Source organism: Sinocyclocheilus grahami, unplaced genomic scaffold (assembly GCF_001515645.1).
Source record: "Sinocyclocheilus grahami isolate Dianchi unplaced genomic scaffold, SAMN03320097.WGS_v1.1 scaffold257.1, whole genome shotgun sequence".
Classification (NCBI taxonomy): domain Eukaryota; kingdom Metazoa; phylum Chordata; class Actinopteri; order Cypriniformes; family Cyprinidae; genus Sinocyclocheilus; species Sinocyclocheilus grahami.
The window spans coordinates 1,454,184-1,469,733 of record NW_015505436.1 but is presented as its reverse complement, the minus strand read 5'-3'; the positions used below and the strand labels follow the sequence as shown (position 1 = coordinate 1,469,733).

At 37.3% G+C, this 15,550-nt stretch overlaps 1 protein-coding gene across 1 annotated transcript in view; it reads left to right on the top strand.

Moving 5' to 3' along the window:
* The window catches only part of grm8b (glutamate receptor, metabotropic 8b), a 188,026-nt gene that overhangs the window by 171 nt on the left and 172,305 nt on the right, over window positions 1–15,550 (top strand). The window contains exon 2 of the mRNA XM_016290327.1: window positions 1,081–1,866. Within this exon, the coding sequence (XP_016145813.1) occupies window positions 1,360–1,866 (507 nt within the window). The 5' untranslated portion in view covers window positions 1,081–1,359. The remainder of the gene's footprint in view (window positions 1–1,080; window positions 1,867–15,550) is intronic.

The window sequence follows — 15,550 nt, the reverse complement described above, 5'->3', positions numbered from 1 at the left end:
TATATTCGCAAAAGCAATAGAGTGAGTTGCACTAGTCTAGTATAATATGGTGTTTTCTATTTGTTTAATTGTTGCAATGCTATATGGGTGCAACTTAGGTCTGCTGAAATGTTTCGTGGTGATGCTGATGCTGAATGCATTTAATCAATAACAATTATTAGACATGGGAAGATGCTTTTCTGCCAGTGAAATGTTTAAAAGTTTTATTTTATTTGTTTAGTTATTAATTTACCAACAGTATGTGCAAAGCTATTTCTTCATTCCCGACCACAATTTCTACTATGATGGCATTTAATGAGTTTTTTTTTATGCAAGAGTGCTGACCGTTTGCTCTATTCGTTCGTATTTATTAATTATAACAGCAATAATTCAAATGATATTTGATGGAGTTGAATGTATTGCCCATACTTTACACTGTAAAGGTGCGCTACTTAAAGGGCCAGTTTGCAGAATATTGAAATTCTGTCATCATTTACTCACCTAAATGTTATTTCAAACCTGTATGACTTATTTTTTTCTTCTGTGGAACACAGAAAGAGGCCCTTTCAGTCACATTCACGGTATCGAAAAAAGATGCATTGAATGTGACGTCTGAGTCTGACTGAGACTGACAGTCTTCAGCCATCTCCATTTGTGGTCTATGCAAGAAATAAATGCATTTGGAATGACATCAGGGTCAGTAAATGAACTGTCCCCTTAAGATTTTTATTCGACTTCAAGGAATCAGTGGAGAAATCCTAAACTTATTCTGCATTGGTTTTGACTCTTCGCTTCTCTTTACTGGGATCGACTCCAGGCAGCATTTGCAAAGCACAATGGCTCACTTGTTGTATAAAGACATTCCAAACCAAAGTGTTAGACAGGCTAATTATGCATGCATATTTATGCATAAACACATGCATGTTTTAAAAGTCGACTGTCAGATCAGATGTGTTTAGCGAATACACAAATGCACTGATCACTCTCCATTTTTCACACTTAGAGCCTCCCTGCTGTGCAGTGCATATGTGTGTTCTGATAAATAATGTGCCCAATCTTTGCTGATGAAGGCATATTCCTCTGCTGTTCCCTTTCACACAGGGTTCTAATGGTCTGTGACCTCTGTAATTGAGGAGCTAGCAACTATGTGATTGCCTCATATTCCATCATCTTATTCTTGCGGCGTCCTTCCTCGTTTGCCACCAAATACTTCCAAGCAAATCCAATGGTCTCCTTGTCATTGGATTCCGTTATCCGGTACGCTCCAGTGAGGGGCACTGATGACCCCATTCGGTTATTGTGCTCCGTCCCTGCTGGCTTCCCACCTTTGTAACTGCATCCCCACTGCTGCTTGTGCGTCTGGATCCACCTTATGCTGCAATGGTGAGTGCCTTTGAATGGTATGGCTGTCTTCTTCTGCTGACGGGGGTGGCCGGATCCGTCAGCCAGCGTACGGATCCACTGACGCCCCCTGCTCCCGAATATGCCCACTCTATACGACTGGACGGTGATATCATCCTGGGAGGTCTCTTCCCGGTGCATGCTAGGGGCGAACGTGGCGCCCCTTGTGGGGAACTGAAGAAGGAGAAGGGCATTCATCGGTTAGAGGCCATGCTCTTCGCCATCGACCTCATCAACAAAGACCCCGACCTGCTGCCCAACGTGACCCTGGGGGCGCGTATTCTGGACACCTGCTCGCGCGACACCTATGCCCTGGAACAGTCGCTTACTTTCGTGCAGGCACTCATCGAGCGCGATTCTACTGATGTGCGATGCACTAGTGGTGAGCAGCCAATCTTTGCCAAGCCGGACAAGATTATTGGTGTGATAGGCGCAGCTGCAAGCTCCGTCTCCATCATGGTGGCCAACATCCTACGCCTGTTTAAGGTAATTCCTGGCTATGTTACACTATTAGTTGGGGGCTTTGCTGCAGGATCAACAGAACCAAATGTAATCCATAATTAATGTAGTAATGTGAACGTTGCATATCTTTGGTCATGTTTTTTAAGGTTGAGGGCATGTCATGCAACCTGCCATGTTGGCATCTGGCATCATGTAGAGTAGCCTTGAAGTTTGATTGGATGCACAATCTATGCCTGTTTAAGGTCTTTTCTGTCTTAGCTACACTATAGGTCAGTGGCTTCGCTTCAGGACCCACAGAACCAGATTTAATCCATATTTAATGTAGTCTAGGCCAGAAGTTCCCAACCACGTTCCTGGATCACCCGCCCCAACACTGCACATTTTGCATGTCTCTTTAATCAAACACACCTGATTCATGTGATCAGCCAATTAGTAGAGACTCCAAGACCTGAAATTGGTCTTAGACAAAGGAGACATAAAAAATTTGAAGTGTCGTGGAACCACTGGTGTAGCTTTGCATAGCTTTGGTCGTGGTTTTTAAGGTTGAGGGCATGTCATGCAAACTGTTGTGTTGGCCTCTGCTTGATTTGGCTTAAAGATGTAGTCTTAAACAAGTGAGAGATGAATTAGCACCAAAATAAAGTCAAGTTTGATTGGATGCGCAACCCACACCAGTTTAAGGTAATTTCCATCTTTGCTACATTTTAGATTGGTAGTTTTGCTTCAGGACCCACAGAACTAGACATAAAGTATATTTAATCTAGCCTGTGTTGTTTTCTTGTTTAACTTTGTGTAGTTTTGGTCATGTTTTCCCCGATGAGGCCCTGTCATTCAACCTGTCCATGTTGGCCTCTGCTTAATTGGTGTAGTTTTAAAAATTTGCACCAAAATACCATTTGATTGGATGCGCAACCTTTGACATCAACAATCAAAGACATGTGAAATATTTAGGGATGCACAATATGTAGGTGCACTGTAAAGATTTTTTTAGTAAGTAGTAAATAAACCTTTCAATCTAAAAATGTTGTTTAATTCAATGTTATATTCCATTAATTTGTCGTTCCTGACATTTTTTTTGTGTGAAATTTACTAGCAATTTCTGAGAGAAAAGTAATACCAATTTTTTTAAAGGATGACTGATATATTGGTTTTACTGATTAATCAGGTGAAATCATTCCACATATTGCAAACTGTCACATGCTGTATATATAATTATTTCATTTATGTTATTGTTTTTATAAACTATCAGCTGGTTAATTAGTTATTAGCTTGTTTTCCTGCTTTAGTTACTGATATTGGCCAAATACACTATTAGTTGACTTTTAATCAGTACAGATTTTATTTTCGGAATTGGCTGGTATTGAATATTTAATTGACATTAATACCTTTGCAGTCATCTCACACTCATTTAAAGTTAATCTTTAAAAACACTAATAATTCTAATCTAAGCATTAGCAAATGTCAAAATATATTATTTATACTGTGCATGATGTTATGATGCCTAAATTCACTTGTAGCTTTTTCAGTGTTTTATTTTTTATGTATTTAGACAAAATAGTATAGCATTTTAATATCTGCCATTTATTGGCAACTGAAAATAATAATCAGCTGTTGACCAGAATTTTAATATCGGTGCATCCCTAAAAACGTGGTTCAAAAGCATATTTACTTTGCTTACTTTAACTATGCATGATTATATGGGTAGTTACATTTTATAATTTGCATCTATCATCGTTTATGCCCTGTTGTCCATGACCCACTGCTATAAACATGAAATAAGGAATGGTCATTTCTGTAATCTCTTGGAGTGATTCAAATGCACTTTCAGAAGGAATTCACTTGCACACACTTTTTGGCAGTGCTGTGGATATAGTAGCCTGTAATTGAATCTGTTTTGAGGGCTAATCAATAATCACTTGGGTCTCTTGAGCACTAAACAGGAACCTGCTAATGATTATAAATGAATAGAAATTTGTCAGACTTTTCAGAAGCATCTTCAGTAGTGTTGAATCACTGGATGAAATATTTTTCTGGATTGTCCTGAACTGATTAATTTGCTGCTATCTGATGTTTATGCTGTGCAAAGATTTTCTACTTTTTGAGTCTCAAAAATACTGCCACTGGGATATCTTTTGTTTCATGTCTCATTAATAATTGAGTGTCTGTTACAGATACTAATTATAGCTGGCTTGTATTTGGATCAAATAATGGGTGTCATGTTTTTCTGAAGAAAGCATTCACCTTTTCAACTGCAAAAGAGCTCAGACACAGCATTACTTCATCTGCAGCAGAGATTATGAAAATAGAACCATAGAAATGGTTGGAGAGAGAAATATTGTGTTTAAACTTATATTTATATTGTAGTGTAATCATCAGCGTTGGAGCTCGACTTGGACTTCAGAAGAAGTGAGATGTCTGGCTTCAGCAGTTTATCCGTATTGAGCTTGTTGACTGGCTACTGCATTGCTCTTCACCTTGTGCATCAGTCATTTAAATCCTATCGATTGTGGATTTTTATTTTTTTTTCTTCCATTTTTCTTTGTATGGTCACACGTGTCCACAGATCAATTTAAGCTGAGACCGTAGATGCTTGATTCCTTTTGCTGTTTTTTTGTTTTTGTTTTTTTGTTTAATTTGAGCGTCCCTGACAGCATAGAAAATATATGATTGGATTATTTACCCTGAAATTCCGTCGTAGCGTCTTTTCTCCTTCCTCTCATTGATCTGCAGAGACTGGACATTTGAAAGTGATATGTGTCTGGAGGTCTCAAAACAGGATGCGATTGGGGAAGTCACTGGGTTTGTTTCTGCCCTGGATTTAATGTAGCTCAAGGCTAGCAATTAGCTTAGTGAGAGAAAGTAAAGTAGATGTATCATGTGGATTACTCATTGACTTTTTTAAAGAAATTCTGTCAGGATGTAGTGAGATGAAGTTTATTTAGTTCAACCCAATTATCTTTTGCTCCTCTAGTTAGCATAAACAAAATGCTAATGGTTTTTACTATATTTGTGAAGTGTCCCTAAATGCTATTGCTAATGTTTTCTAATGTCGCTTTGTTGAAATGTTAACATCCTCTGGTAAGCGTGACTTCTGTTTGCTAGCTTCTTTCACCCTTATGAAAATTAACCATGGTTTTACTACAAATAAAACCAAAATAGGTTACTATAGTTATGTGTTGGTAACCACAGATAAACCATGGTATTTCTACACTAACCATAGTTTAACCATGGTATTATTTGTAGTAAAACTGTGGTTATACAAATGGTAGTCAGTATGGCAAAAAAACAAAAACAAAAAACATGTATACTACACTTTTACTATAATAAAACCATGGTTAATTTTCGTAAGTGGAATTCTGAAGATGCGGCCACATTGATGAATTTTTGCTGTCAGAATCGTTTAATAACAATCTATGCAATTTCTCTTCAGGTTTGTTTCAAGTTGGTCACTCGTTGGTCAACTAAAAAGTTACTTAGTATGAAAGTGATTTATGTGTGAAACACACAGCTCTGTCATGAAACTCTAGATGGTGCAGGCCGATATCTAACTCATTCTGATATAATGACATCATTACTCATTACAATTCATCGACCTCACAGCGAAAAGATGGCACCGGTGTGTGTGTGGCAGGCCGTCTACTCGCTGTGTTTCCTGTTATGTTTTTATTGTTTTTATGGTCTATGTTCTTTTATAGCCACTCTCTCCTTACCTACAACCGTAAACAATTGATGGACATTCTTCAATCTATGCCCAAGCCGCATGGGTCTCCTGTGACACACGCTGAACTCAGCAACTATTGTTTTTACTCACCACCTAAGTTTTCTAGCCCTCCTGGCTGTCTGCGTTGGCAAATCTTTGATGTCATGGGCAGGCGGCGTCAACGAAGAAGGCGCGGAAACGGGCAGGTGTTGCCGTGAGACTAAAGTTAGCACTGGCTTCGGGCTATCCTTCCTATTCTGGGAGGGTTCGTTTCGTGCTTGACACCGACTGCTGTCTGCGGATATCGCAGCGATCATTGGATTATATCGAGTGTATTCAACCTGACTTGTCGGATGTACCAACTTGGTCGTCGCGACGCACTTCTCCACGGATTCGACGAAGGAAGGCCAATCATCATAATCTACGCGCGATCCATAGTTCTTCGTCAGTTCAACAGGAACTCCCACAGCTCAGGATGGCCCTCGCTAATGCCCGCTCCCTGGTCAATAAAACCTTAATCTGTAATGATTTCATCGTTTCAAATGACTTGGACTTTTTCTGCGTGACCGAGTCCTGGATAAAAACAGGTGACTTAAGTCCTTTTTCTGAATTAGTCCCTCCTGACTTTGAATTTTTTAACATTCCCTGTCTTACCGGACGAGGAGGAGGACTTGTGACGATTTTTAAGAACAAATTCAGACTGTTGTCTAATGTTAATTTTACTAGTTTTGAGTCTCTGCTAATTCACTTAAATTCCTCTAGACCTGTGCTGATCGTCTTAATTTATAGACCACCGGCAACTAATAATTTTATTGAAGAAATTGCTGAGATTCTGGGGGAAATTGACCAAATATGACCATGTTGTACTGCTGGGTGATTTCAATATTCATGTCTGTTGTGCTGCTAATGTTTTAGTCAAGGACTTCTTAAATCTTATGTCCTCGTTGAACTTTGTACAATGGGTTAAAGGCCCCACTCATTGTCTTGGTCACACACTAGATTTGATATTGACTTATGGCTTTTGCTGATGTTGAATTCTGTGATGCTGCTTTTTCTGATCATATACCGGTGCTATTTACCACCCTTCTTCCTTCATTACCTAGCATTACACCAACTCGGGTATGTTGGTCTCGTATTTTGACTGCTCAATCCTGTACTGATTTTTCAAATATGTATCTGGAGGCTCATCAACCTTTTATTTTAGATCCTATCACTTCACATTCGAGTGTTGACGAACAGGTGAAGATTTTTAATAATAGGTGCTCCAATGTCTTGGACCTTATTGCACCCCGCAAGCATATTAATTTAAAATGCAAGACGCAGCCATGGATAAATAGTGATATTCGGGAGCTCAGACAGCAATGTCGCCAATGCGAACGTAAGTGGAAGAAAGATGGGCTTCAAGTGTCATACGAAATGCTGAAAGATTCAAATTTCAAAAGGGTTCAAAGGCAAAATATTTATCAGAAACTATTGCCAAAAACTTACATTGCTCTAGAACACTTTTCTCAACAATCGATTCTGTTTTAAACCTCTCAGTGCAGATTTTTCCAGAGATCTCACCGTTACAATGTGAACATTTTCTTATGCATTTTGTAGGTAAAGTTAATAAAGCTAAGGCTCAGTTAGCTAATCCACATTTTCCCCCTTTGATGTTATTCCATCACGTTTTGTTAAACAAATCTTTGATACCATTGGTTCAGACCTAGTGATTATCATTAACAACTGTCTAAAGACAGGGACTGTACCAGAATGTTTTAAAGTAGCTTCTGTGACACCAATTTGTAAGAAGCCCACACTAGATACTGCAGTTTACTCAAACTTTAGACCGATCTCAAATTTGCCGTTTTTATCGAAAATTTTCGAAAAAATTGTACTTGCACAATTACAAAGCTATTTGAGTACTAACTGTATCTCTGATATTTTTCAGTCTGGTTTTAAAAGCTTACATAGCACAGAGTCTGCCCTTCTGAAGGTCTTTAATGACATTTTAATATCCAATGATTCTGGTAATACTATGGCCTTAGTGCTTTTAGATCTCCGTTCAGCATTTGATTTTGTTGACCATGGTATTCTGCTGTCTCGCTTGGAGCACTGCATTGGTATTGGAGGTACTGTACTTGACTGGTTTCGGTCCTTTTTGTCTAACAGAAGTTTTTCAGTCAGTATTGGGCAATATTCCTCTTCTGTAGCATATTCTTCATGTGGTGTTCCTCAAGGATCAACTTTAGTACCATTATTGGTCTCGCTGTATATGTTACCCATTGGTTCAATCTTTAGGAGATTCGACGTGTCGTATCACTGCTATGCCGATGATACCCAGCTTTACATACCACTTAAGCGCAATGACAAGTCTGCATTATACCAACTAACAGCCTGTCTCAAAGAATTGAAAACGTGGCTTACCAATAATTTTTTGCATTTGAATGACGATAAAACTCAAATTGTTCTGTTTAGGCCTAACAAGAGAACTGATCTAAGCACCGTTGATCTGGGCTCTCTTTCCACATATTGCTCTGCTGAGGTCAAGGATCTGGGCTTCATACTGGACAGTGACCTAAAGCTGAACAAACAAATTAATTCTACTGTGAGTGCTAGCTTCTACCATATGCGAAGATTAGCAAAAGTTAAACCCTTCCTAAGCAGGAAGAGTTTTGAGATTGTCATTCATGCTTTCATTTCTTTGCGACTTGACTACTGCAACTCGCTATATTATGGGCTGCCTGTCTCCTCTATTCATCGTCTGCAACTTGTCCAAAACGCGGCTGCTAGTTTGCTCACAGGCAGTCGCAGAAGGAATCACATTACGCCTATCTTGCGTTCATTGCACTGGTTACCGATTAATTATCGCATTCCAATTCAAAATTCTGTTATTCGTGTACAAAGCTCTAAACAACCTTGCTCCTCCATATCTCTCTGAGTTGATTATAGTACACAATCCAGCTCGATCACTCAGGTTACAGACTAAGCATCGACTTTTGGATCCTAGAGCTAAACTGAAATGCAGGGGTGACAGAGCCTTTGCTGTTGCTGGCCCCAAGCTATGGAACAATTTGCCATTATCCATCAGAATAGCTTCTTCAGTGTCTGAGTTTAAAAGTCCTTTTAAAAACTTATCTTTTTTCCTATGCTTTCAATGTTTTGTGACTGTGGTTTTCTAATAACGTGTTTACTCTATTGTGTGATTGGATCAATGTAACTGTGTACCGCACTTTGGTATACTAAGGTTGTTTTAAAGTGCTTTATAAATACATTGAACATTACTCACATGGCGCAGCTGATTCGTTCCTTTTTTCATCAACAGCCAATGAGCTTGCAGCTCAACATTCAAATATACTCGGCTACTGTTTGCTGTAGCAGTTGCAGCGCACTTCAGAAACCCTCCACCTCCCCCAGCTCCACCTGTATAGATTTGCTGCAGTATTTCTTGAATGCTCACAGCAGCATGTTGTGGATGTTTTGGCAGTAGCAAGTCTCGGTACTTGCACTGCCGCAGCAGCAGCATAGCAGATCTATTCCGCCAAGACCAAACACATTATCATTGTCATGTATATTACCATGCTAGTTTCCAAGAGTTGTAATTACAGAACTGTGGTTTATACATTACTACACTATTGAAAACAGACGATGGACCTTCTCTGACCATAATATTGCAGACAATTTGCTAATGTGGTTGTGTATCTCTAAATTATGGCTGTTTGGTGCAAGAAACTGTCTAACATTTTAAACGGAAGTAAAACCACAAAATTATATATGGCCTTCTGCAGTGCTTCATATCACAGTCATCACACATTATAACAAATAGTTGATGTTAAGATGGATTCTGTATCCCCTACAATTGTCCAAACAGCAATTGAGCTCATTGATGAAGCACTTTTATCCCAGTCAGGTAAATGGAAAGTTAAGAATAATTCAGACAGTCACAATGACTGCATGTATATTTTAGCAGCTCATCCAGACAGAAGTGTGAAATATAGATTCATGCATATTTCATGAAGGGGAAGAATAAAGGAGACATCACAATCCAGTTCAGATAATTACTTTATTGGTCACCAGCTGCAGACTGTGTCCGGGCAGAGGTTATGCCTGCCTCATTCATCTAGCTTGTAATGCAGACGGAAGACTTGAAACACTCTGACCGCTACACACCTGAGATCAGAGTAGAACAGACAGAGGTGATGTTGGGGGTGTGTTTAATAGAAAAAGAACAAATTGCTTTAAGTGAAGACATTTGATGCATTTATTGGATTTTGAGATGTGGGATGCTGTTTAGATTCACTTGTTTGCTTTCTTTGTTTACCAGTTCTGTGATTTAATCACTCAGAAGCTGCCCACTTTTGTAGTGTCTTGTCTTTTTTTTTTTTTTTTTTTGCAATTGCATAGTTAAAATCTAATTTAGTTAGTTTTAATGTTTTATTCTTTTTCATGTTATTAGATTTTTTGTTTTTCATTTTGATTTCAAGAATTAATGGTTTTACTAATAAGGTGCCTTAAAGCAATTGCTTCACACAAGAATGATCTGAATAAATAAATAATGCCATAAAATAATAAGACTACTTTCTCACAGAGTAAATTAACTGAAGTGCAATTTCAGTTAGAAATAAATTTGTCTCAGTTAAAAATTCAAATCATGTCGTTTGAAAAGTGATCAGTTTGCAGAATGAACCATGAATGAAGTGTAAATGTGTATTTTTCAATTTAGGAAATGATTTTACTAATAAGGTGCACTGAAGGAATTGCATACTTGAATGATCTGAATAAATAAATAATGCAATAAAATAATTGCTTTATCACCGAATAAATTAGCTGCAAGTACAATTTTAGACTGTAAATAGGCTACCTTTATGAATTGTCTCAAGAACAAATAAAAAAAACCTGTAAATTTTATTTTAAAATCAAAGTGATCGGTTTGTAGAATGAAAGATAAATTAATGCAGGTGTGCAAATGTGTGTTTTTCAATTTAAGAAATAATGGTTTTACTAATAAAGTACCCTGAAGAATTGCTACATACTTGAAGGATCTGAATGAATAATGCAATAAAATAATTGCTTTTTCTCAAAATAAATTAGCTGAAAGTGCAATTTCAGTCAGGGGTCAATTTGATTTTGTCTAAAAAAATATCAAAACTTGTCAATACATGTTGCTTTAAAAACAAAGCGATCAGTTTGTAGAATGAAACATGAATGTGCATGTGTGTAAATCGGCTTGATTTGTTTGGCATTCAGGGTATGATTGCCACCTCCAGGTCCCTATTATGGCATTAGATTAGGTGAAGCGTCGCATTGCAGTCTTAATCAATACACAGTCAGAGAAAGGGGGGAGGGAAGATATTCATTCTTTCCTGTAGCCGAGGCTGTGAAAAAAAACCATCTGTGTTTTCATGCCAGCCTCCTACGCCAACTCTCTTTTACTGAGATGAAATGTGGTCAGTGCACTGCTGTGACTGTCACTCTGTATTGACTCAGTGAAGAGATATGAGTGGGGTCAGTCCACCTGAGGGCATATGTTTTAGCACAAGACGGGAAATGAGGTCATGGAGCGTAAAGCTTAAAGAGAGGGCTGCATGTTTCTTGAATATGAAGTATTTGGATGGTGGAAATTGTCAATGTATGTGAGCAACGACAGCAGCAGATAGCAAGATACGGTAGTAATGTTCGAGGTCAAGGTTGGTTTTCCAATGATGGCCAATTCAAACGTAGCCATGCATTAGGGTTTTTTGCAATCAACACATAAATAAGAAACGTTTTATTAAATGGATGTTTTACCAAGTATGCTGATGTTGTAAAATGTTTGGGACTGTACATGGTTTTTCTGCTGCCACCAGCAAGTTACATAATTGGTACAATTAGTAACCAAAAATCTTGTTTGGAAACAGGTGCAAAACCTATTGTTCACAGTAACATCGCAACTGAATCTAAAGAAAAACATACGAAAATACTCAGAATTCACAGTAACATCGCAACTGAATCTACAGCACAGATCTTGTATACGAAATACTCCAAATTCACTATAACATTTCAGCTGAATCTACATTGTATGAAAATGTTGAGAATTCACTGTTTCATTGCAACAGAATGTACAGGGGCAAACCATACTTTACTAAAGTAACATTACAGATGAATCGGTGCAAAAGATAGTGTACTTTGTAGTCTGATTCCCAAAAGAATGATTTGTACGAGTCGGTTCTTTTTAGTGCATCAAAAACATATAGTACTATCAGTGTTTGATTAGTAAACAAAAACGTATAAACCTGTTCTTTTTTTAAATTAAATCAAAAACATACAGAGCAACCAATGTAGACCAATTCATCGAAAAATGACTCTTAAAATCTATTTATTTTTAGTAAATCACAAAAGTACAGCACAGTAAGTGTATTTTGATTTATTAAACAAATTACTTTTGAGATGCTGCTTTTTATCGAATCGAAAATATACAGGGTGACCAATGTATTACAATTCCTGAACAAATGATTATGAGCTGTTGAATCCAAACCAATGTGGTATGTTTTCTTAACTCACGACTCTTATGAGTTGGTTCTTAAAACGGAGTTATTCTGTTACTGAATTGTATTTTTGCTGCTTCTAAATTTTTTTTTTTTTAATGTATTTATTATCATTATTTTATCCTTTGGTAGTGGAATTGCATCTCATTTTTATAAATATTTCTTCCTCAAAACTACTGAAAGAATAATTAATAAAACTGATAAGAAACCATGTCATTAAGAACTGGAATAATTACATTGTCTCAAAGTGCTACATAAACAGCCATGGATGATACCATCTTTTGCACCTGGAGGAGTGCAAAAAACATTTTAGATGCCTGTTTTGCATGCTATTCTTGAAACTTGCTGTTGTAGGGTCTATGTGGTTCTATCTTCAGCTTGAAGATTTGCTAAACTGCAGACTATGGGTGTTTTAGGCCTCTGCTCCGCTCTGCTCCCAGCATCAAACTGCACTTATGTAAGATTCTGCAGTGTCTTGGAAACATCCACATCATCAAATTGCTGATTACCCCACAGTAATTGGGCTAATCAACAGCAGTTATGAACCTCCGCAGAGAAATAAGCTAGAAAAAAGCCACTTTGAAAGTAATGTCTTAGCAAATTTAGGGTTTGCAAACTGTTGCGAACATCTAGGAAATTATCCCATAGAGTTTTCACACTGGTTGCATCAAGTTCCCATGAATTTAAGGGTAGGACAGAAAGAATGCTGAGGGGCGAATTCACTAAACGCTGCTGTATTTCAGCTCAGCGACTTACATCGTATTAGGCTCATAATGGATTGCGCTGTATTCAAAACTCTTTGCTATTTGGTGCAATTAACGTCATAGTGATACTGTGTGCAGAGACCAGGTGGTAAGCACAATTTGATTTAGATTTAGATGGTCACAGCATCAGTTATTCCTCAGATGATGGAGACAAGCATAATAAACTGCCATAGATCCAGGCTTGCAAAGATGATCTTATTTCGGCATTATAAACAGCCTGGATCGCAGTGGTTAAGTGATACTTAAAGTATGCCAGATTTCATAGTCTGCTGCATCCTTCAAAACCGAGAGTTCAGAACAAACCTAAAAGAGCTTTTCAAATGCATATGAACAGCTAATTATGGAAGCCTGTTTCCACAACAGAAAAAACTAAACAATTAAAAAGGCAATTGCAACTTTCTCGCAAAATTCAGACTTTCTCTCAATTCTAGAAAATCTTGCAAATTTGTGATATATAAATGCAACCAAGTTTATTTCCCGCAATTCTTATTTTACATCTCACAATTGTGTTTTCTCTTGAGTTTTCATTTTGCAATTTCATTTTTTTTCCTCACCACAGAATAAAAATGTAAAAAGTAATTGAGTTTCTTGAATTTTTTTCCAATTCTGATTTCACAACTAAAAAAACAGAATTGTTTAAGTCGCACTTAGCTTTTTTTTAAATTAATTTATTTTTTATACTTTTTCTGTTGCAGAAACAGGCTTCCATAGTCAATACGACTCTTCTTCTAATGTATTTTAAGAGTTCGAACCAACGCCAGTGTAATTTAATTACAAAAATGGATAAATTGGTACTTTCTTTATTTACCCTGTAAATTGCTTGCTTCAAGTTCTATCTGCATATTAAAATAGGAGGTGTTTTAATATAAAAAAAACTGCATACCTTTTCACACCTTTTCAGTGAAAATTCTGTGTGTATTTTCAGTATTTGTGCCTGTAGCCTCATGAATGATACACGAGTAAATTAGCCGCCTGTGAATTAGTGCCACATAATGTAATGCTGCAAACTGAGGAACATTAAATATTTAGGAAACCGCAATAAGAGTGTCAATAAAACAGCAAAGGCTTCTGCAAATTGGTCTTTTTTTTTTTAGATTGTTTAACTGCATATTATCAAGCATAGTATGCACTAAATATCAAGTATGAATGTAGATTTGATAAAATACCTAGCTTTTGTTGCCATATCCATACTAAATCATTTGTGGGAAGTGACTATATTGTTCCTGCCAGCAGACCTTGTTATTTGAGGTCAGTATTGAAAAGACTTCAACATGACGTCTAAACAACTAAACCGTTCGTTAGAGAACACATTATCTAAGAATAAATCACCCTGTGAATCATGCCTTATTGTCCCAAAGTAATCCGTGTATCATTCGATCATTCGTTTTTTGATTTAATATTGAAAGTAGAAAAATTAGAAAACTGCTCCTTTTTCGTATTTTTCCAAAACACGAAAAAACAGAATTCAGCTTAAATTTTCGTTTTTCGTTCTTGGGTGGAAAAATGAATAAACAGCTTGAATATTTGATTTCTACACATGGGCGGGAATTAAACGCCCCTTTCAGCTGATTGGTCAGCCGAAGATCAAACCGTGCCACCTTCAGTTCTTCCGCAGTATCACGCAGCAGAATAATAGTCCTCCACTGCTGCAGTGGATTCTTAACGCATTTATTGCTACTACATTTAGTCTTTTTTCATCAAACAAACAGGCTAATGAATAGCTCAACACAACTCATACCTGGGCAGAGTCTAGGCAGGGCTTTTTTCTGTGTAGATATAAATTCTATTCTTTGCATCAGCTGGCATGGCAGGGTATGATATGACAGCTGTCTTAGCCTACCCTGCTCACCCAGTAAGTCCGTTTAAGTAATTAATTCATTTCAAAATAAATATTTTAAACTAAGACAAAAAGGAAAGAATAATAAATTGGCTTGGGTATATATAGGCCTATGTTCATGCAAGAATTGCCATTCTGACTGACAACCGGAGAACAACAGATAATAAATATAGCCTACTGTTAGAGTTATACAATGTAGTCTTTTTTTATTAAAATTTAATATAATTGATATGATATCTCAAAGATAAGCACTTGTGCGCGGCGTGAGCTGCTGCGCATTCGCACTGCAACGCAAGATTTTCATAAAATATAATAACTTGCCATTTCAGTTTGTTTCTCACCAAACCCTCAGTATACCTTCAGAATGCTTGGAATATACGCCACGAGATGCATAGGATTATTTTACGACAGATATGTATCCGCTTAAAAAAAAAAAGAAAACTAAATTCACCATTCTCTGCCATTAAATTGGCAAGTGCGAGCAGGACATTTTTGTGTCAGTCTGGAAATACTTTAGGCTATAGCAAATTATTTCTCGGACCCCCTATCACTTTAAGAACAGCTGGTCTACACAGAAGAAAGCCCTGTCTATAGACTCTGCCCCGGTATGAGTTGTCGAGCTATTCATTAGCCTGTTTGTTTGATGAGAAAAATATGAAATGTAGTTGCTAAAATGGGTTATTAATCCGTACAACTGCAGCAGTGGAGGACTATTATTCTGCTGTGTGATACTGCGGAAGAATTGAAGAAGGCATGGTTTGATCTTTGGCTGACAAATCAGCAGAAAGGGGCATTTAATTCTCGCCCAATCGAATATTCAAGCGGTTTATGAATTTTTCCACCTAAGAATGAAAAACTAAAATTTAAGCTGAATTCTCGTTTTTCGTTTTTTTTTTTTTTTATA